At 44.5% G+C, this 20,085-nt stretch overlaps 1 protein-coding gene across 1 annotated transcript in view; it reads right to left on the bottom strand.

Annotated features, from left to right (window-relative positions):
- The window catches only part of LOC111951986 (cullin-9), a 79,025-nt gene extending 71,005 nt beyond the window's left edge, over positions 1 to 8,020 (bottom strand). The window contains exons 1-2 of the mRNA XM_070434892.1: positions 7,922 to 8,020; positions 6,283 to 6,939 (exon numbers count right to left, since the gene is read on the bottom strand). Of these exons, the coding sequence (XP_070290993.1) occupies positions 6,283 to 6,934 (652 nt within the window). The 5' untranslated portion in view covers positions 6,935 to 6,939; positions 7,922 to 8,020. The remainder of the gene's footprint in view (positions 1 to 6,282; positions 6,940 to 7,921) is intronic.
- Positions 8,021 to 20,085: the final 12,065 nt, after the last annotated feature.

The raw sequence follows: 20,085 nt of genomic DNA on the forward strand, positions 1-20,085 counted from the left end.
CTTTATTCAGTTTTGTCTCTGTGATGACTTTGTCCTCTGGACAAATCAACTGTTAAATTTTGGCTGTTCCTTCAAGTTCCGTTTTAGGACCACAATTGTTTTCACTATATTATTTTACCTTCTTGGGATGTCATTTACGAAACCATAATGTTAACTTTCACTGCTATGCAGATGACACAGCGTTACCATTTCGATGAAAACATGTGGAAGCCCCAAATTGCCCTCGCTGGAAGCCTGATTGTTCAGACATAGGAAGAGCGTGGCTGCAAATGTTCTACTTTTAAACTCAGACAAAACGATATGCTTGTTCTTGGGTCCCAAGAAACAAAAGAGATTCTTCTGTTGAATCTGACATTAATCTTGATGGGTTGTACAGTCGTTCTCAAATAAAACTGAAGGACCTCGGGCATTACTCTGGACCCCCGATCTCTCTTTTTGACGAACATATCAAGACTGCTTTCAAGGACAGCTTTTTTCCATCTACGTAACATTTGCAAAAATCAGAAACTTTCTGTTCCAAAAATTAATGCACGAAAAATGTATCCATGCTTTTGTTTTTTTAATTTTACCCCCTTTCTCCCCAAATTTTGTGGTTATCCAATCGCTTAGTAATTACTATCTTGTCTCATCGCTACCAACTCCCGTTACGGGCTCGGGAAGAGACGAAGGTCAAAGCCATGCGTCCTCCGAAGCACAAAACCCAACCAAGCCGCACTGCTTCTAACACGCGCCGCTTAACCGGAAGCCAGCCGGGCGCCAATGTGTCAGAGGAAACACCGTGCACTGCTCGTAGCGTCGCCACTGCCAGGCACCCGGCCGCCACAAGGAGTCCAGAGCGCGATGAGCCAAGTATAGTCCCCCGGCCAAACCCTCCCTAACCCGGACGACGCTGGGCCAATTTGTGCCCCCCCGGACCTTCCGGTCGCGGCCGGTTGTGCTACAAGCCTGGGCGCGAACCCAGAGACTCTGTGGTGGCGCAGCAGCCTTAGCGACTGCGATGCCAGGCCCTTAGACCACTTGCGCCACCCGGGATGCCCCCGGCTTTTGTCACTTCTAAGTTAGGACTGACTGCAATGCTCTACTTTCCGGCTACCCAGATAAAAGTCACTAAAATAAATTCAGTTAGTGCTAAACACGGCTGTAGAAATCTTGACTAGAATCCCAAAAATTACCATATTACTTCCAGTGCTAGCCTCTCTACACTGGCTTCCTGTTAAGGTAAGGATGATTTTCAAGGATTTATTGCCCTAACCTACAAAGATACATGGGACTTGCTCCTACCTATCTTTCCGATTTGGTCCTGCCATACACACCTAAGTACGCTACGGCACAAGACGCAGCCTCTCTTAACTGTCCTTGAGAATTTCTAAGCAAACAGCTGGAGGGCAGGGCTTTTCTCCTATAGAGCTCCCTTTTTATGGAATGGTCTGCCTACCCATGTGAGAGACGCAGACTCTGTCTCAACCTTTAAGTCTTTTATTGAAGACGCATCTCTTCAGTAGGTTTCCTATGATTGAGTGTAGTCTGGCCCAGGAGTGTGAAGGTGAACGGAAAGGCACTGGAGCAACAACCACCCTTGCTGTCTCGGCCTGGCCGGTTCCCCTCTTTCACTGGATTCTCTGCCTCTAACCCTATTACAGGGCTCAGTCACTGGCTTACTGTGCTCTTCCATGCCGTTCCCTAGGAGGGATGCGTTCGACTGACGTGATCTTCCTGTCTGGGTTGGCGCCCCCCCTTGGTTGTACCGTGGCAGAGATCTATACTCGGCCTTGTCTCAGGATGGTAAGGTTGGTGGTTGAAGATATCCCTCAGTGGTGTGGGGGCTGTGCTTTGCAAAGTGGGGAGCCTGTTTATATCCTGTTGTTTTGGGCCCTGTCCAGGCAGGTATCGTTTCGGATGGGCCACAATGTCTTCCGACCCCTCCTGTCTCAGGCCTCAGTATTAGCTGCAGTAGTTTGTGTCGGAGCGGCTAGGGTCAGTCTGTTTATATCTGGAGTATTTCTCCTGTCTTATCCAGATGTCCTGTGTGAATTTAAGTATGCTCTCTCTAATTCTCTCTCTCTTTCTTTCTCTCTATGCCTCAGGACTACCTGGCCTGAGACTTCCTTGCTGTCCCCAGTCCACCAGGCCGTTGGTTGCTGTTCCAGTTTCAACTGTTCTGCCTGGCTGCATGGGAACCCTGACCTGTTCACCGGGACGTGCTGCTACCTGTCCCAGACCCTCACTCTCTAGAACAGCAGGAGCGGGTAGCAGATACTCTGAATGATCGGTATGAAAAGCCAACTGACATTTACTCCTGAGGTGCTGACCTGTTGCACTCTCGACATCCACTGTGATTATTATTTGACCCTGCTGGTCATCTATGAACATTTGAACATCTTGGCCATGTTCTGTTATAATCTCCACCCGGCACAGCCAGAAGAGGACTGGCCACCCCTCATAGCCTGGTTCCTCTCTAGGTTTCTTCCTAGGTTCTGGCCTTTCTAGGGAGTTTTTCCTAGCCACCGTGCTTCTACACCTGCATTGCTTGCTGTTTGGGGTTTTAGGCTGGGTTTCTGTACAGCACATTGAGATATCAGGTGATGTAAGAAGGGATTTATAAATAKATTTGATTTGATTCTGATGGGCTGGGCGTGGCTCCCCTGTGGGCAGGTCTGGTTCCCAAGTGGGCGGGCCTGTGCTAAAAAAGGGCCAGTGGGAAGGCAAGAAAATACATGGGAAATAAGTGGACCTGGTACAATGCATTACCAATACCACAAATATTTTTCACAAGCTTTCAAGATTTCCATCCAATTGTCAACAGATTTTCATGCAAATATTKAAAAATCCGCAGATTTTCCCACCAATGGTGTTTTTCCTAACGTACTCGTTGAGGATAAAATCTATGAAAAAAAACTAAATTAAGACTGCGTGATGACGTAGTGCACACAAAATGTTATTTCTCGCTTTACCATGTTCCGAAAAAAGAAAAAAAAGGTTCAATGTGTTTCCATCGCATTTTCAACTCAACCGATAGTTTTGTCAAAAATTGTTAAATGTGTCTCTGGTCTTGGCAAGTGCACTCTAGCCAACAACAGCTCGCAGATTCAGTACAGGTAGGCTAGTCTACATGATGAGATAATGGATGATAATAAGTCTGGATGGAAACGTGGTAAGTGTTTTGGATTGTACAGATTGTCATTGCATCAGTGAAACGCCACTGGCCAACTGTCATCATGCCTGTCAATTGCTACAGACTTATGTCACACATTCCGAAAGTTTATTCAAATTAAGAAAGGGGGATACCTAGTCAATTGTACAACTGAATGCCTTCAACTGAAATGTGTCTTCCGCATTTAACCCAACCCCTCTGAATCAGAGATGCAGTGGGGCTGCCATAATCGTCATCCACGTCTTCGGTGRCTGTGGAACAGGGTTAACTGCCTTGTTCAAGGGCAGAAAGACAGACTTTTACCTTGTCAGCTCAGCGATTCCATCCAGCAACCTTTCGGTTACTGGCCCAACGCTCTAACCACTAAGCTCCCTGCCACTGGTCTGGGTTCAGATCCAGACTAGTTGCACAGAATTACATGTCATGACTAAAGGTCAAGTAAACAAGCAGCATCCCTCAAGTATTAGAACTACAGCACAAATATTTTGTCATGTAATTTAGGCACTCACTACACAGGTTCCCATAGTTAGGTGCAGGTTGATGTTTTTTGTCACAAATCTTGCCCTTGGAGGCAGAACTGAGCAATTTCCGCTAGATGGGCAAGCTGCAAAGTCAAKTTTGGCTTTATTGTAAAAATTCAGGAAAACAAAAACTAGATTTTTGGTCTGCATTTAAGGTTAGGCATTAGGGTTAGCCGTGTGGTTAGGGTTAAGTTTAGCTTTAAAATCTGATTTTATGACTTAGTGGCTGTGCCAGCTAGTGACTATACTGCAGAGCTGCATCCAGTGCAAGATTCATGACAATAAATGCCAACCTGCTAGTTAGGCTTACCATTGCCCACAGACTCTCACTTTCAAAATTAAAAATGGGAAGTATTYTCAGTCAATGACAATAGAAAATGCTAGGGAAACTTAAACTATCAGCCAAAGGAAAAACTACCCAGTGGCTAAATCAAGAATTTAAGCCCTTTTTTGGCAAATAAAGCTACGACTCATGCAGAAATACCATTATTCAGGTCAATGATGCTTACAGAAGAATATTACACATACCTYGTGACTGATTTACCTAATAGGGGTCTGTGTTTTACATTGCAGCACATGCTCTGTAATCCAATAAACAACCACACTCAACAAACTGCGTAACCGAAAACAAATGGTGTCCTGCACTATAAACATGTTTTGGATAGTAACGGGAGTGGAACTCCAGGCAGATGGGTCATGTTTCACACCAACACACCAAAAACATCAGGGACCATAGCCTAATTCATAAACAGACTACAGGAACTGTGTGCAGATGTAAAACAGACAGGGGCCAAGTCCTCACATATTAAGTAGTCTACACAAAACATTTTCCCTCACTTTTCACAGCTCATCACTGATAAAGAAATATTAATAGTGGTAAAGGACAGTCTAGGTGACAGCAAGAGGGCAGAAACCCTGCCTAGCCTACCAGTAAGCCTGCTTTTTCTGTCTGGTCAGTTAAGATCAGTGGTCTATATAGAAAGGAAGGTGATAAGTATAGAATAGAGYTCGACCGATTAATCGGAATGGCTTATTAATTAGGGCCGATTTCAAGTTTTCATAACAATCGGAAATCGGTATTTTTGGACACCGATCTGACCGAATGCAGTAGAAGCCAAGGTAAGTTGCTAGCTAGCATTAAACTTATCTTATAAAAAACACTCAATCAATCATAATCACTAGTTAACTACACATGGTTGATGATATTACTAGTTTATCTAGCMTGTCCTGCGTTGCATATAATCGATGCGGTGCGTATTGTTGCTCCAACGTGTACCTAACCATAAACATCAATGCCTTTCTTAAAATCAATACACAGAAGTATATATTTTTAAACCTGCATATTTAGCTAAAAGAAATCCAGGTTAGCAGGCAATATTAACCAGGTGAAATTGTCACTTCTCTTGCGTTCATTGCACGCAGAGTCAGTGTATATGCAACAGTTTGGGCAGTCTATTTTGCCAGAATTTACGTAAATATGACATAACATTGAAGGTTGTGCAATGTAACAGGAATATTTAGACTTATGGATGCCACCCGTTAGATAAAATACGGAACGGTTCCATATTTCATTGAAAGAATAAACGTCTGTTTTTCGTGATGATAGTTTCCGGATTCGACCATATTAATGACCTAAGGCTCGTATTTCTGTGTGTTATTATGTTATAACTAAGTCTATGATTTAATAGAGCAGTCTGACTGAGCGGTGGTAGGCAGCAGCAGGCTCGTAAGCATTCATTCAAACACACTTTCCTGCGTTTTGCCAGAAGCTCTTCGCTGTGCTTCAAGCCTATCAACTCCCGAGATTAGGCTGTGTGTAACCGATGTGAAATGGCTAGCTAGTTAGCGGGGTGCGCGCTAATAGCGTTTCAAACGTCACTCGCTCTGAGACTTGGAGTTGTTATTCCCCTTGCTCTGCATGGGTAACGCTGCTTCGAGGTGGCTGTTGTCGTTGTGTTCCTGGTTCGAGCCCAGGTAGGAGCGAGGAGAGGGATGGAAGCTATACTGTTACACTGGCAATACTAAAGTGCCTATAAGAACATCCAATAGTCAAAGGTTAATGAAATACAAATGGTAGAGAGAGAAATAGTTCCTTATAATTTCCTATAATAACTACAACCTAAAACTTCTTACCTGGGAATATTGAAGACTCGTGTAAATAAAAGGAACCACCAGCTTTCATATGTTCTCATGTTCTGAGCAAGGAACTTAAACATTAGCTTTCTTACATGGCACATATTGCACTTTTACGTTCTTCTCCAACACTTTGTTTTTGCATTATTTAAACCAAATTGAACATGTTCCATTATTTATTTGAGGCTAAATTGATTTTATTGATGCATTATATTAAGTTAAAATAAGTGTTCATTCAGTATTGTTGTACTTGTCATTATTACAAAAAAAACAAAAAAAATGTATCAGCCGATTAATCGGTATCGGCTTTTTGGGTCCTCCAATAYTCGGTATCGGCGTTGAAAAATCATAATCGGTCGACCTCTAGTATAGAATGTATTACCACCACTTACTACTGCCTCAGTCTCTCTACTCTCATTTCCAATATGGCTGACACTGGGACAGTGTAAGAATGAAATTATCAAAGCCCCACCATACCTGCGTCATGAGAGGCCAGAGCCCGGAGCATCTTSCCAGCACTTCTGCGGGTTTGTTGCTCCTTGTTGCAGAGCAGCTCCATGAGCAGGTCCAGGGCACCCGTCTCCTTGAAGACACCCACCAGTGAGCCGATGCTGGCGTAGGCACTCAGCACATGGATGGTGTGTGTGGTGCTGATGGCAAAGTCGCTCTTCTTGGTCATCTGCTTGCGTGCCCTCCTGACCAAGTTCTTGACATCGTCCTTCATGTCAGAGAGCTCCACCTCATCAAAGGTGACATCAGCAGGGAAATCTKCGCCGGGCCTCTCCTCTGCCTCCTGGAGGGGCCGCTGGGCATCTGCCTTGCGCTTGCCCAGCAGCGTGGGGCAGTTGGCGTAGACGTCCTCCATTGACATCCACATCAGGATGTTCTCCGTCTTGCTCTCGCCTGAGGTTGAACCGCCCACCCCTGAACTGCTTCCCCCTTCTCCTCCTGTCTCATTGCTCCCTCCACCTGAGCCACTACCGTCGTCTATGGTCAGCAGGCACCAGCGGATCAGGTACTCTGTCTGGCCATCATGAGTCCGCCGCTGCCGGATCAACTCCTCTGGGTAGGCCTGCAGCTTCGGGCCCAGCTGGACAAGCAGGTTTCCATTGCGGCGTTCGCCTAACATGACCGCTGTAAGGGTAAAAATTAAGAATGAATGACTAATATCAATACTTGAGGTGGTGATACTTTGACCATATAAGATAAAATTAAAATAACACTGTTGGACAACTTGTAGCCAGGCTGTATCTTGTTAGTTGTGCACCTCTATGGAAATCAAAGTGAGATACTGGATCAGTGAGGGATAACAAAAACTACTGGATGGGCAAATCAGCCAATGAATGAAGACTTGGCTTGGCTGTTGACATAATAAAGCTATTGGTGAATGGCAAATATAGCTAACGTTCGCTAGTTTGCTATACATTTCCAGAAACTTTAGTTTCCTTTTCATTATGACCGATTTGAATATTAATTTAGAGGGTAAAAAAGGTACCTATCAACACATATGTAGCTAGCTACTATAGTTAACTAAATAACGGTAGTAATTTGCATAAGAGATTGAAGAGCAGTTAGCTAAGCTATTATACAGCAGTTGCAAATTCTAACGACGGTCAGTAAACGCTGGCTGCTGCTATAGCGTTTGTTAGCTAGTAAAGTTATCTAGTTTGGTAGCTAACTTTATTACATTTGATCCATTTTMACTATCAAAGCCCTCTTCAAACATCTGATTCTATCAGCTGGGAAGTTAACGTTAGTCAGCTCCACTTTTTAAACACTAGCGAACSTTATCGTTCTATTTACTATGAAAAAGGTGTGGCTGCCAATGTCGCTGAATAACTCCAACAAGTTTACACTACAGACTGCCTCATCAGCAGGGGCCCTTTTTGACAAGGCAACCCTGCCTCAAATTATTAAAGAAGCTACATTACCTAGCTAGCTTGCTAACGCCTGCCTCTGTTTCTAACGTTATCGATAAGACTTTAAAAGCTACCAGTAACTAACATTAGTTACACTTTTTTTGTACTATATATATATGTGATTAGCGGGCTTTGAGCGTAACTGAACTAGAGCGGCCTAATAACACCAACATAGCATGGGTAGATAACTCGTTTACCTCCAGTGTTACAGAGTTTCCCCTTCACTTCTTCCCCGCTCTTCTGTCGATGGAGCTTTCTTCTRCGTTTTAATGTATCGTTTCCCAGCCTGGAAAAAGTTCAAAGGCAGCGTTTGATACTACGGTGCGCACCGCACGGTGACAGCAAACGTATGGTTTAGAAACTGAGGTGACGGGTAGGAATTTCCCTGTGAAACGAACGGTTGTTACTAGTTACCACAGCCACAAAGWKAAAATTGGCTATATCGTAACAAATTGTGAAAACTAAAAATAGCCTTTTGGTCTTAATTTAAGGTTATGGTTAGGCATAAGGTTAGTAGTGTGGMTAGGTTTAAAATCWGATTTTATTAAGACACATTTTAGAAATGGGCGGGGTTTATAACTTTGTGGCTGTAATAACTAGTGACGACCGAATGAAACCGCTTCACTTCCGCTTAACTTTCATATCACGTCCCCTAATGTCWAAGAGGAAGCGGAGAAGCGAAAGGTTTTACTCCAACCAAAATATGTCCACCAAAATAAGCCCACGAAGTTAGTCATTTTTGTATGGAGGCCAATGAGAGAGTTTCGAATTTGTTCAACAAAAATGTAGTTGGGAATTTGCTATTATTTAATTGAATAGAAATGTCATAATGGCTATGTTGTTACCAATACACTGATATAGTGGCCYCTCGTGTCATTTTGGTAACATTGAAAAAAAACGACTTTATATCAGAGTTTTGACTGTTTTCATAGACATAGAGGACTCATCATGGATATGACTCGTGTTAGCATGGCCATTGCCATTGAGGGCTTCCACCATTTTTAGGTAGGCAACTGGGTGGGGATTCCTATGAGTTGGGAGCAATCAGCAAATTAATAAGAAGATAATTGACTAGTTTAAAATTGAGATAGCCTCAATGACGTTGTCCATGCAGTTACAGAGGCTATAATGGCACAGATACAAAGATGAGCCCTCTATCCATCTCTATGGACTATTGTTCACARYCGTATGTYCCCTCTCATTGGCTAGAATCACAGATAGAACAATGAGACAGATATTTCACCGGATGTATAAATGTGAAGTATCCGGTTGGCGTTCCCACTCACTACTAAATATCGTAGTGAGAGAAACCCCAGTGGCCGGCAGTGGGAGAAGATGAAACGAGATGGATTTWGGCMGACATTCTGTTAATTTACTCATCAATGAGACATTTGATCTCAATACAGTTCTGTTCCAAACAAAGTGAACTAAGTTTTGTAGACTTTACCCMTTGCCAAAGTTTTAAGAAATTGTGTTGTTGGGCCTCCCGAGTGGCGCAGCGGACTAAGGTACTGCATTGCAGTGCTAGAGGCGTCACTACAGACCCGSGCTCGATCCCAGGCTGTATCACAACCGGCTGTGATCGGGACTCCCATAGGACGGTGCACAATTGGCCCAGTGTCGTCCGGGTTAGGGGAGGGTTTGGCCGGGGGGGCTTTACTTGGCTCATCGCGCTCTAGTGACTCCTTGTGGCGGGCCGGGTGCCTGGAGGCTGACCTCGGCAGTCAGGTGAGCGGTGTTTCCTCTGACACATTGGCGCCCGGCTGGCTTCCGGGTTAGCCAGCCGGGCGGGTGTTAAAAAGCGCGGTTTGGCGGGTCATGTTTTGGAGGATGCATGACTCGACCTTCGCCTCCCAAGCCCATTGGGGAGTTGCAGCGATGAGACGAGATCAAAATTGGGGGAAAAAGGGGGTTTACTATCAGAGCACTGTCAGTTTGGTATTTGGTATTTTATTAGGATCCCCATTAGCTGTTGCAAAGGCACACGTAGCATACATATCAGTAGATACACACAAACTATCTKGGWCAAATAGGGGAGAGGCGTGGTGCCGTGAGGTGTTGCTTTATCTGTTTTTTTAAACCAGGTTTACTGTTTATTTGAGCAATATGAGATGGAACGGCGTTCCATGCAATAATGGCTCTATATAAAACTGTACGCTTTCTTGAATTTTGGGACTGTGAAAAGACCCCTGGTGGCATGTTTGGTGGGGTAAGTGTTTGTGTCAGAGCTGTGTGTGAGTTGACTGTGCAAAAATGTTGGATTTTCAACACATTAATGTTTCTTATAAAAATAAGTAATSCAGTCAGTCTTTCCTCAACTCTTAGCCAAGAGAGACTGGCATGCATAGTATTTATATCATCCCTCTGATTACAATGAACAGCAAGATGTGCCGCTCTGTTCTGGGCCAGCTGCAGCTTAACTAGGTCTTTCCTTGCAGCACTCGACCCCACGACTGGARAATAATCAAGATTAGACCAAACTAGAGCCTGCAGAACTTGCTTTTTGGAGTGRGGTGTCAAAAAAGCAGACCATRWCTTTATATCAGACAGACCTCTCCCCATCTTTACAACCATTGAATCTATATGTTTTGACCATGACATTTTACAATCTAAGGTAACGCCAAGTAATTTAGTCTCCTAAAGTCACAGTTAACCAGGTGTTGTTCAACAGCCACACCATTCATTACCAGATTCAGCTGAGGTCTAGAAAGTACGGAATGATTTGCACCAAATACAATGCTCRTAGTTTTAGAGATGTTCAGGACCAGTTTATTACTGGCCACTCTTTGTTAAGAGTTTCAGTGACTTCATTAGCTGTGGTTGCTGATGCCTATATGGTTAAATCATCAGCATACATGGACACACATGCTTTGTTTAATGCCAGTGGCAGGAGTACAATGCTACCTGGATGGCATCCTCGTTACTGGGAAAGACGAAGACAAACCATCTACAAAACTTCGATGCGACCTTACAGAGATTGGACTACAGACTGTGAGTTAAAATATGCATTCTTTCAATAATCGGTTGAATACCTAGGACACGTAATCAACGCCAAGYGCCTTCATAAGGTCAAGGCTATCTTGGACGCACCAGCTCCTCAAAGTGAGCCAACTAAGTTTTTTCCTGGGATTACTGAATTACTACGGACACTTTATCCAGAGCTTAGCAACAAAGCTGAAACAGCTGCATCAGTTGCTTTGTCAGGACAAAACATGGAAATAGACAGAACAATGCGAGGAAGCATTCGTGAAATCTGAGGCACTGATGCACTTCGACCAGTCATTGCCCATCCAACTAGCTTGTGATGCTAGTCCATATGGTGTGGGAGTACARCCTTCTTACAGATCATRGTCTGCTGARGAGCATCTTTGGAACGCATACTGGAATTCCGTCACTTGTTGCAACCAGAATACAAACATGGGCTTTGTTGTTATRAGCACACACCTATGACAWCAACTACRMCAAGTCAGAACTGCAATGCAACGTAGATGGACTTTCCAGGTTACCACTACCTGTAGARAAACCAGAGTCACGCCAAGTGGACATCTTCTACTTCAGACAAGTGGAAAATGCATCAGTCACTTCAACACAAGTGCAGAGAAACACAAGAAACGACCCAGTMTTATCTGAAGTGATAGACATTATTATCAAAGGTAAAGTTGCTCCAAAACTGAAACCTTACCTTTCAAGGAGAACTGAGCTGCCAGTACAGTCCAGTTGTCTGCTGTGGGGGAGGAGAGTTATCTTTCCGCCTTCACTGAAGAAACTAGTGTTGCAACAGCAACACTCAGTTTATTGTGGAATGGTTTGCATTAAGGACATCCTGGATTGGATGGAAGCATTGAGGAGAAAGTGAAATGTTCCTCATGTCAGAAGGTGCTCAACGTACCTAAACTTGCACCTCTTCATCCGTGGGACTGGCAGGATGAGGCATGGCAACGCATACATATCGACTTTGCAGGTCCATTTGAAGACAGAATGTTTCTAGTGGTCATGGATGCTTATAGCAAATGACCAGAGGTTGCCATCATGATGTCTACTACTGCAGAGAGACTATTGAGAAGCATAGAGAAGTGTTTAGTGAGTTTGGATTGCCACTCTAACTCATTAGCGACACCGGACCACAGCTAGTGGTAATGGCTACGGTACAACAGGTGAATGGCGTACAACCAATCAGGTACGCACTCTATCATCCATCAACCAACAGGCTGGCATAGAGGTTTGCACAGACCATGAAACATGCCTTAAAAGCATCTCAGGGTCAAGGAACACAGCACCAACATTTGAACAGCTTCCTGTTATCTTAAAGGAATACACCTCATGCAACCACCAAAGCTTCGCCTGCATTGTTACTCATGAAGAGAGAGCTACACACAAATTTCGACCTAATCAAACCTCAGAACGCAAAGAAGACAGGAGAGCCAAGTCAAAAGTTGCGAACTGACAGCAAAGGACAGAGCTTTCAATCCTGGAGAAACTGTTTTAGCTAGGAACTTGCCTGGCTACCTAAACTCCTTGCTCCGGCCAAAGGCTACAGACGTTAGTTTCTCCTCCGCAATGAGTCTGGATCTGAGTACTTTCCCTAGGATTTCTAAAACACAAACACATTCTAGATCGTCTGATTGGTCCCAAAAACCTATGGGTTGGGCCAGAGCCAGAACACACGTGGGTATAGCGGTGTTTGAAAATTTGTCATTGGCTTTGAAACTCTGATTGGTTAGAGATTATCCAATTGCTGACGACTTTGTTTTGTACAACACTCCTCATTTTGACCTCACCACAAACAACTTCAATGATGGCAGTCTCAGACTGAAGTATGTAGCGAACGCAGTGGAAGAATTAAGTTTCAGTTGTTAGGCAAGCTAGGAACTACCTCAACGGACCACAGTGGGTTCCTGCTACAGTCATTGCTCAGACTGGTCCTGTGTCCAGTTGACACCCTGACCCGGCAGTGACACAAGCTGCTCACATGACTACACCACAGTCTAAAGATGTTGTTGATAGTTAGGTTGACTACTGTTACCATACGAGAGATAGTTGGGCACCTAGATGCTTGGACTTGTCAAACAGACTCTCCCAACAGTTAATTTAGGATGGGAGGAGTTGTTGTGTTTTGGGGTTGTGCCACAGAGCATCATGGGAGTTGTGGAGTGTGTCGAGATGATCACATTCCAGATAAATGGTTGAACTGAATTACTAAAACAGCTGCAAGGAAGCAGCAAGCAGCCACGCAAAACTGTCTTGAGTGGCAACCAATCTGCCCAATTAGCTGTTATGTTTCCTTACGCCCACTTACACTGAGTTTACAAAACATTTGGAACACCTTCCTAATATTGAGTTGCACCCCCTTTTGCCTTCAGAATAGCCTCAATTAGTTGGGGCATGGATTTTACAAAGTGTCAAGCGTTCCATAGGGATGCTGGCCCATGTTGACGCCAATGCTTGCTACAGTTTTGTCAAGTTGGCTGGTAGTGGATCTCTACTCCAAATAGTTTGTGTCCAGTGTTTCCGTTCCTTAGCCCACTGCAATTGCAGTTTCTTGTTTTTTGCTGAAAGAAGTGGAACTCTGTAAGGTCGTCGGCTACCATACCCCAATCGTTTCAAGGTGCGATGAGTTGTGCATTCTTTTATGGGTCTTTTGGCACCAATATTGTACTGGACTGTCAGTTGACTAACTGTAGCCCGTCTGTTGCTCTAAACAATTCGCATCAGCCTCCTTTGTCCTCTTTCGTCAATGACCCATTTTCGACCACTGGGCGGCCATTGGTTGGGTGTCCTTTGGGTGGTGAACCATTCTTGAAACACATGGGAAACTGTTGAGCATGAAAAACTCAGCAGCGTTGCAGTTCTTGACACACTCAAACCGGTGCACATGGCACCTATTACCAACAATGGACTGATGACACCATTGCCCAGCTCCAGGGGTCCCTCGCCTGTATGAACTGAGATGCACACGTGTCTGGTTCCAACAACAATATTGATCAAATGGTTACCACAATAACGGACTATATCAAGTTCTGTATACACTGTGTGATCCCCACGAGAACAACCATGGATAAATGGCGAATCAAAAACGCATTACGCATGAAGATTGCATTCTCCCATTGGGATATACAGTCCCTACACCAACTGAAAATACCATTCAACAAGCCAAACTAAGGTACAAGGACAAGATGGAGGAGGAATTCAGCAACATGAACGCTAAGCATTCCTTTCAAAAAGTCAGGAAGTGTGCAGGCTACTCCGATAAACCATCTCCACAGGCTCATGATGACACAAAGCTAAGTGCAAGGCAGCGGGGCCACAAGGGACACCGGGTCGAGTCCTAAAAGCCTGCGCTGCTGAGCTCAGCCCCATCCTCCACAGACTGTTTGACCTATCACTATCCATCAGCACAAAAACATCTACCATTGTCCCCATTCCTAAAAGTCTCCTCAGACTGAGTTCAACCATTACCGACCTGTTGTCCTCACTTCACTGATCATGAAATGCTTGGAAAGACTGGTTCTTAACATCCTACTGCCCACCATTCACTCCTCCCTTGATCCCTACCAGTTTGCTTACAAAGTGGGGAGAGAAACGGATGACGTGGTGGTCTGCATGCTGCACAGGCTCCTGGAACACTTGGAGGGAACAGGGAATTGCGCACACATCTTGTTCGTGGATTTCAGCTTTGTCTTTAACACCATCCAACGCCACACTATAATCCAGAAGCTCAATAACCTGTACGTATCTCCCACCATCAACCTCAGGCCGTGAGGATAGATGACACCCTGTCCTCTGTGCGCATCACCAACACGGGCGCGCCGCAGGGTTGCGTTCTTAGTCCGTTAATCTACACCCTGTATACCAATGACTGCCAAAGCATGGACCACAATACACTCCTTTTCAAGTACCCTGATGACACAGACATCCTGTCCCACCCCCTATCCTTCCAGCAATATCAATCATCCTTTACCCAATTCAGTGAATGGTGTCGCAATAACTACCTGGATCTCAAAATCTCCAAAACAAAATAAATACCAACCAACTTCCGCAAAAAAAACGTGACAACCCTTTCCTCATCAACTGAGAGGCCATCGAAATGGTTCCTTCATTCAAATATCTCGAAATATCAATAGACCACAAACTCACCTTCGAATAACACACCACTGAAATAACTAAGAAATCACAGCAATGTGATACCGGAGCATAATTGAACCACTACTCATCTACGGCAGCATCTGTTATCACAATACGCTCAGAGTCTCACAATGCAACAAACTGAAGAATTTAAACTGATTGGCCTCCCCAAGTCCTCAACTCTCCCTTCAGAATGATCGCCCTATCCACCGCAAAGCCCGCCACATAATCTTCAGCCGGGACCACCCATATCACCTTTACTTTGATCATCACCTTTGCTTTGATCAACTCCCATTAGGTCAAAGAAACCGGTTGATCCTGTGGTGCACTGAGCATTACAGGAGGAGTTTCATTCCGGGGGCTATCACCTTAGTGAACAATTCCATGTAATTTCTCCCATGAAAGGGGGGGGGGCGCACTATTTATGCCTGACTGTTTTTTGTGTGTTATTACATGCCANTACTGATGGTGCCTTGAATACCGGTTTCTTTCATTTAATGTTCATGTTATGGGGATTTTTATATAAAGGAAATTTGTCTTTTGTGTCTGTTGAAAATTAAAGATTACTGACAGAGCCATAAGAAAATATTGCTTTATTTATCTGATCATATTGGAATATATTTGTTAGGTTTTCAGTAGGTTCAATTAGGTTCACTAGACTATATGCGTCATTTAAAAATTTTTCAATGAACATTCGAACAGTCCGGCCCTCGGCTTGTAGCTACATTTTTTATTTGGCCCTCCGTCCATTTGACTTTGACACCCCTGCTCTAAAGGGTCTACAGCTGCACAATCGAGAGCATCCTGACGGGTTGCATCACTGCCTGGTATGGCAACTGCTCGGCCTCTGACCGCAAGGCACTACAGAGGGTAGTGCGTATGGCCCAGTACATCACCGGGGTCAAGCTTCCTGCCATCCAGGACCTCTATACCAGGCGGTGTCAGAGAAAGGCCCCAAAAATTGGCAAAGACTCCAGCCACCCTAGTCATAGACTGTTCTCTCTGCTATTATTTGAACCATTCTTGCTCTGATTAAGCAATTGTGGATTGTTTTGAATAGCAGGACATAAAGTACCTAACGCTGTACTTATGTTGAAGAGACAGGTTGAAGAGATCTGGCTGGGGTTATAGAGAATTGTCCCCATGTAGTCACAGAAAACCATACATCAGACATCGCTGCTATTATTGGTTTGACATCACACACATTGTCAGTGGCTATACATGATGTTGTTGTGAGCGTCTTATAGAATCCTTGTGTCATTGATAAACTAATAGTACATAAAGCTTTTATCAAATACTGTCTATGTCTATTTTTTTGCAAATGTTGTTATACAAGGTAACTGTACTGATTGCTAAACTGATTAATTGGGACACAGCTCGAATTATAAGCTCGCTTTGTTAATAGGTATATCATAACTGCATACGTTTTTAGTAACGTTTTCAACATTTTCATGTCTCTGTGTCCAGTATGAAGGAAGTTAGATGTAGTTTTTCGAGCCAATACTAACTAGAGTTAGCACAATGACTGGAAGTCTATGGGTATCTACTAGCATGATCGCAATGACTGGAAGTCTATGGGTATCTACTAGCATGCTAGCAGATAACCATAGACTTCCAGTCATTGTGCTAACGCTAGTTAGCATTGGCTCATAAAACTACCTCTAACTTCCTTCATACAAGACAGAGAAGGGAATTATATGCCATCAAAGTGAACATAAAATTTGACATACCAATTAGGATCTGGCTAAAAATACTTGAATCAGTTATAGAACCCATTGCTCTTCATGGTTGTGAGGTCTGGGGTCCGCTCACCAACCAAGAATTCACAAAATGGGACAAACACCAAATTGAAACTCTGCATGCAGAATTCTGCAAAAATATCCTCCGTGTACAATGCAGAACACCAAATAATGCATGCAGAGCAGAATTAGGCCAATTCCTGCTAATTATCCAAATCCAGAAAAGAGACAACCACAACCACAAAAATTCTACAACCACCTAAAAGGAAGTGATTCCCAAACCTTCCACAACAAAGCCATCACCTACAGAGAGATGAATCTGGAGAAGAGCTGGTCCTGGGGCTCTGTNGCACTATTTATGCCTGACTGTTTTTTGTGTGTTATTACATGCCACCAGGTGGGTAGGGCTGCTACACTGCGTCCGAATCAGGTCACCTGAATATAATGAAAGCTACCAAAACACAGCACACCCATTGCCACACAATAACATTAACCCTGGAGCAGTACTCATAGTTCATAGTTCAATTTGCACTCAATGTCCAATAACTACTCACTCTGTCATGTTGAAATGTTATGTTGCAGCTGTGACAGTCACACCAGGATCCATACAGTAAGCAGTCCTGCAGAAGGGAGAGGGAAAGGGCAAACACGCAGGTGGTTATCTGAAGCCATGGATTACAGGCAACATCCGCACTGAGCTAAAGGGTAGAGCTGCCGCTTTCAAGGAGCGGGACTCTAACCCGYWAGCTTATAAGAAATCCCGCTATGCCCTCCGACGAACCATCAAACAGGCAAAGCGTCAATACAAGACTAAGATCGAATAGTACTACACCGGCTCCGACACTCGTCGGATGTGGCAGGGTTTTCAAACTATTACAGACTACAAAGGGAAGCACAGCCGAGAGCTTCCCAGTGACACAAGCCTACCAGACGAGCTAAATTACTTCTATGCTGGCTTCGAGGCAAGTAACACTGAAACATGGATGAGAGCATCAGCTGTTCCGGACGACTGTGTGATCACGCTTTCCACAGCRGATGTGAGTAAGACCTTTAAACAGGTCAACATTCACAAGGCTGCAGGGCCAGATGGATTACCAGGACGTGTACTCCGAGCATGCGCTGACCAACTGGCAAGTGTCTTCATGGACATTTTCAACCTCTCCCTGTCTGAGTTTGTAATACCAACATGTTTCAAGCATACCACCATCGTCCCTGTGCCCAAGAACACTAAGGTAACCAGCCTAAATGACTACRGACCCGTAGCACTCACGTCTGTAGCCATAAAGTGCTTTGAAAGGCTGGTCATGGCTCACATCAACACCATTATCCCAGAAACCCTAGACACACTCCAATTTGCATACCGCCTCAACAGATCCACAGATGATGCAATCTCTATTGCCCTCCACACTGCCCTTTCACACCTGGACAAAAGGAACACCTATGTGAGAATGCTATTCATTGACTACAGCTCAGCGTTCAACACCATAGTGCCCTCAAAGCTCATCACTAAGCTATGGACCCTGGGACTAAACACCTCCCTCTGCAACTGGATCCTGGACTTCCTGACGGGCCGCCCCAGGTGGTAAGGGTAGGTAACAACACATCCGCCACGCTGATCCTCAACACGGGGGACCCTCAGGGGTGCGTGCTCAGTCCCCTCCTGTACTCCCTGTTCACTCATGACTGCACGGCCAGGCACGACTCCAACACCATCATCAAACCAGAGGGCCCAGGCCCAGAGTCTACAGGCCGTCGCCACAGCTCCACCCCAGACTACCACACCTTCCCCCAGGCCTGCAGGCCCCGCGGGGGGTCCCTCACCATCCCTGACCCCAGGGGCCTCCGGGGGCCCTGCAGCCCAGAGAAACACGGCAAATCCCCTACTAGACTGGAGGCCGAGGCTCAGTCCAAACCACCTAAAAGGAAGTGATTCCCAAACCTTCCACAACAAAGCCATCACCTACAGAGAGATGAATCTGGAGAAGAGCTGGTCCTGGGGCTCTGTTCACAAACACACCCCACAGAGCACCAGGACAGCAACACAATTAGACCCAACCAAATCATGAGAAAACAAAAAGATAATTACTTGACACATTGGAAAGAAATAACAAAAAAACTGAGCAAACTAGAATGCTATTTGGCCAGAATACCTGACCACTGTGACTGACRCAAACTTAAGGAAAGCTTRGACTATGTACAGACTCAGTGAGCATAGCCTTGCTATTGAGAAAGGCCACCGTAGGCAGACCTGGCTCTCAAGAGAAGACAGGCTATGTGCACACGGCCCACAAAATGAGGTGGAAACTAAGCTGCACTTCCTAACCTCCTGCCCAATGTATGACCATATTAGAGACACATATTTCCCTCAGATTACTGAGATCCACAAGAATTCGAAAACAAACCCGATTTTGATAAACTCCCATATCTACTGGGTGAAATACCACAGTGTGCCATCACAGCAGCAAGATTTGTGACCTGTTGCCACAAGGTCAACCAGTGKAGAACAAACACCATTGTAAATACAACCCATATTTATGCTTATTTATCTTCCCTTTTGTACTTTAACCATTTGTACATCGTTACAACACTGTATATATGAAGAGACCGAGAGAGAGAGTATGAGAAGAGAGAGAAAGAGAGAGTAGAAACTCAACAGACTAATTGCCTCAAAATGAACATCCTTCCAGTTGACAAACTTACAAGGGCTTATTTTGAAATGTACCAAAGCCATAACTTTGAGCTATTTTTCTAAGTAGTTGACATCTCTGACCACTGCAGTAGGAATTTGCCATGAGCTATACTACACAATTTCCTTTGATAACATTCTGGCAGACAACGAGAAGTAATGTTTTGGAAAAACAACACCCAAGGGAAATAGTTTCTTCAAGCCCCGCAAGAAATTGTGTTTAAGGAAAACACTGGCTCATCCAACCAAAACCCCATTTCCCAAGTTCTTATGATTAAAAGAAGACAGATCCCGACTGGCTGCCTGCGATGGGAACTGTATCTGGGGCATGGGATTCTACCAGGGAGGCATTTTGGCTGCCATGTGGTTCTAAAACATTTGCCTTGCCCTTGTAATGTCTGAGCCTAAGAGAGGGCTCTGGGAATTTATTCTGGAAAGTCTTGACAATGTTCTCACATGCAAATTCACATCATCCCTTTTACATCTTTACGTTTAGCTAGGACGCATGTTGACCCAGTCCTGGCGGGGTTAGAAATACGGGCTTCAGATAGCTGACAGCTGTGTTTGAGAAGCGTGGAAAACAACCAGTCACTCCACAATAAACAGCACCCTTCAGCAATGCACCCGAGAGAAAGAAACAAACAGAATTGAGGCCATGAGGAAAGAGAAGCAGAATATGCTCATTTTAGCCACAGTAAAAGGAAGACGGATGAAACCAGAAGGAATGAGTTGAGAAAGAACAGGCACTAACTGGTGGTTGATGATGTTTAATTGGAGTAGAGTGGTTTGCTTGTGTACACTGCTGAAATGGCGT

The sequence above is a fragment of the Salvelinus sp. IW2-2015 genome, linkage group LG25, assembly GCF_002910315.2.
Source record: "Salvelinus sp. IW2-2015 linkage group LG25, ASM291031v2, whole genome shotgun sequence".
NCBI classification, from domain to species: Eukaryota; Metazoa; Chordata; class Actinopteri; order Salmoniformes; family Salmonidae; genus Salvelinus; species Salvelinus sp. IW2-2015.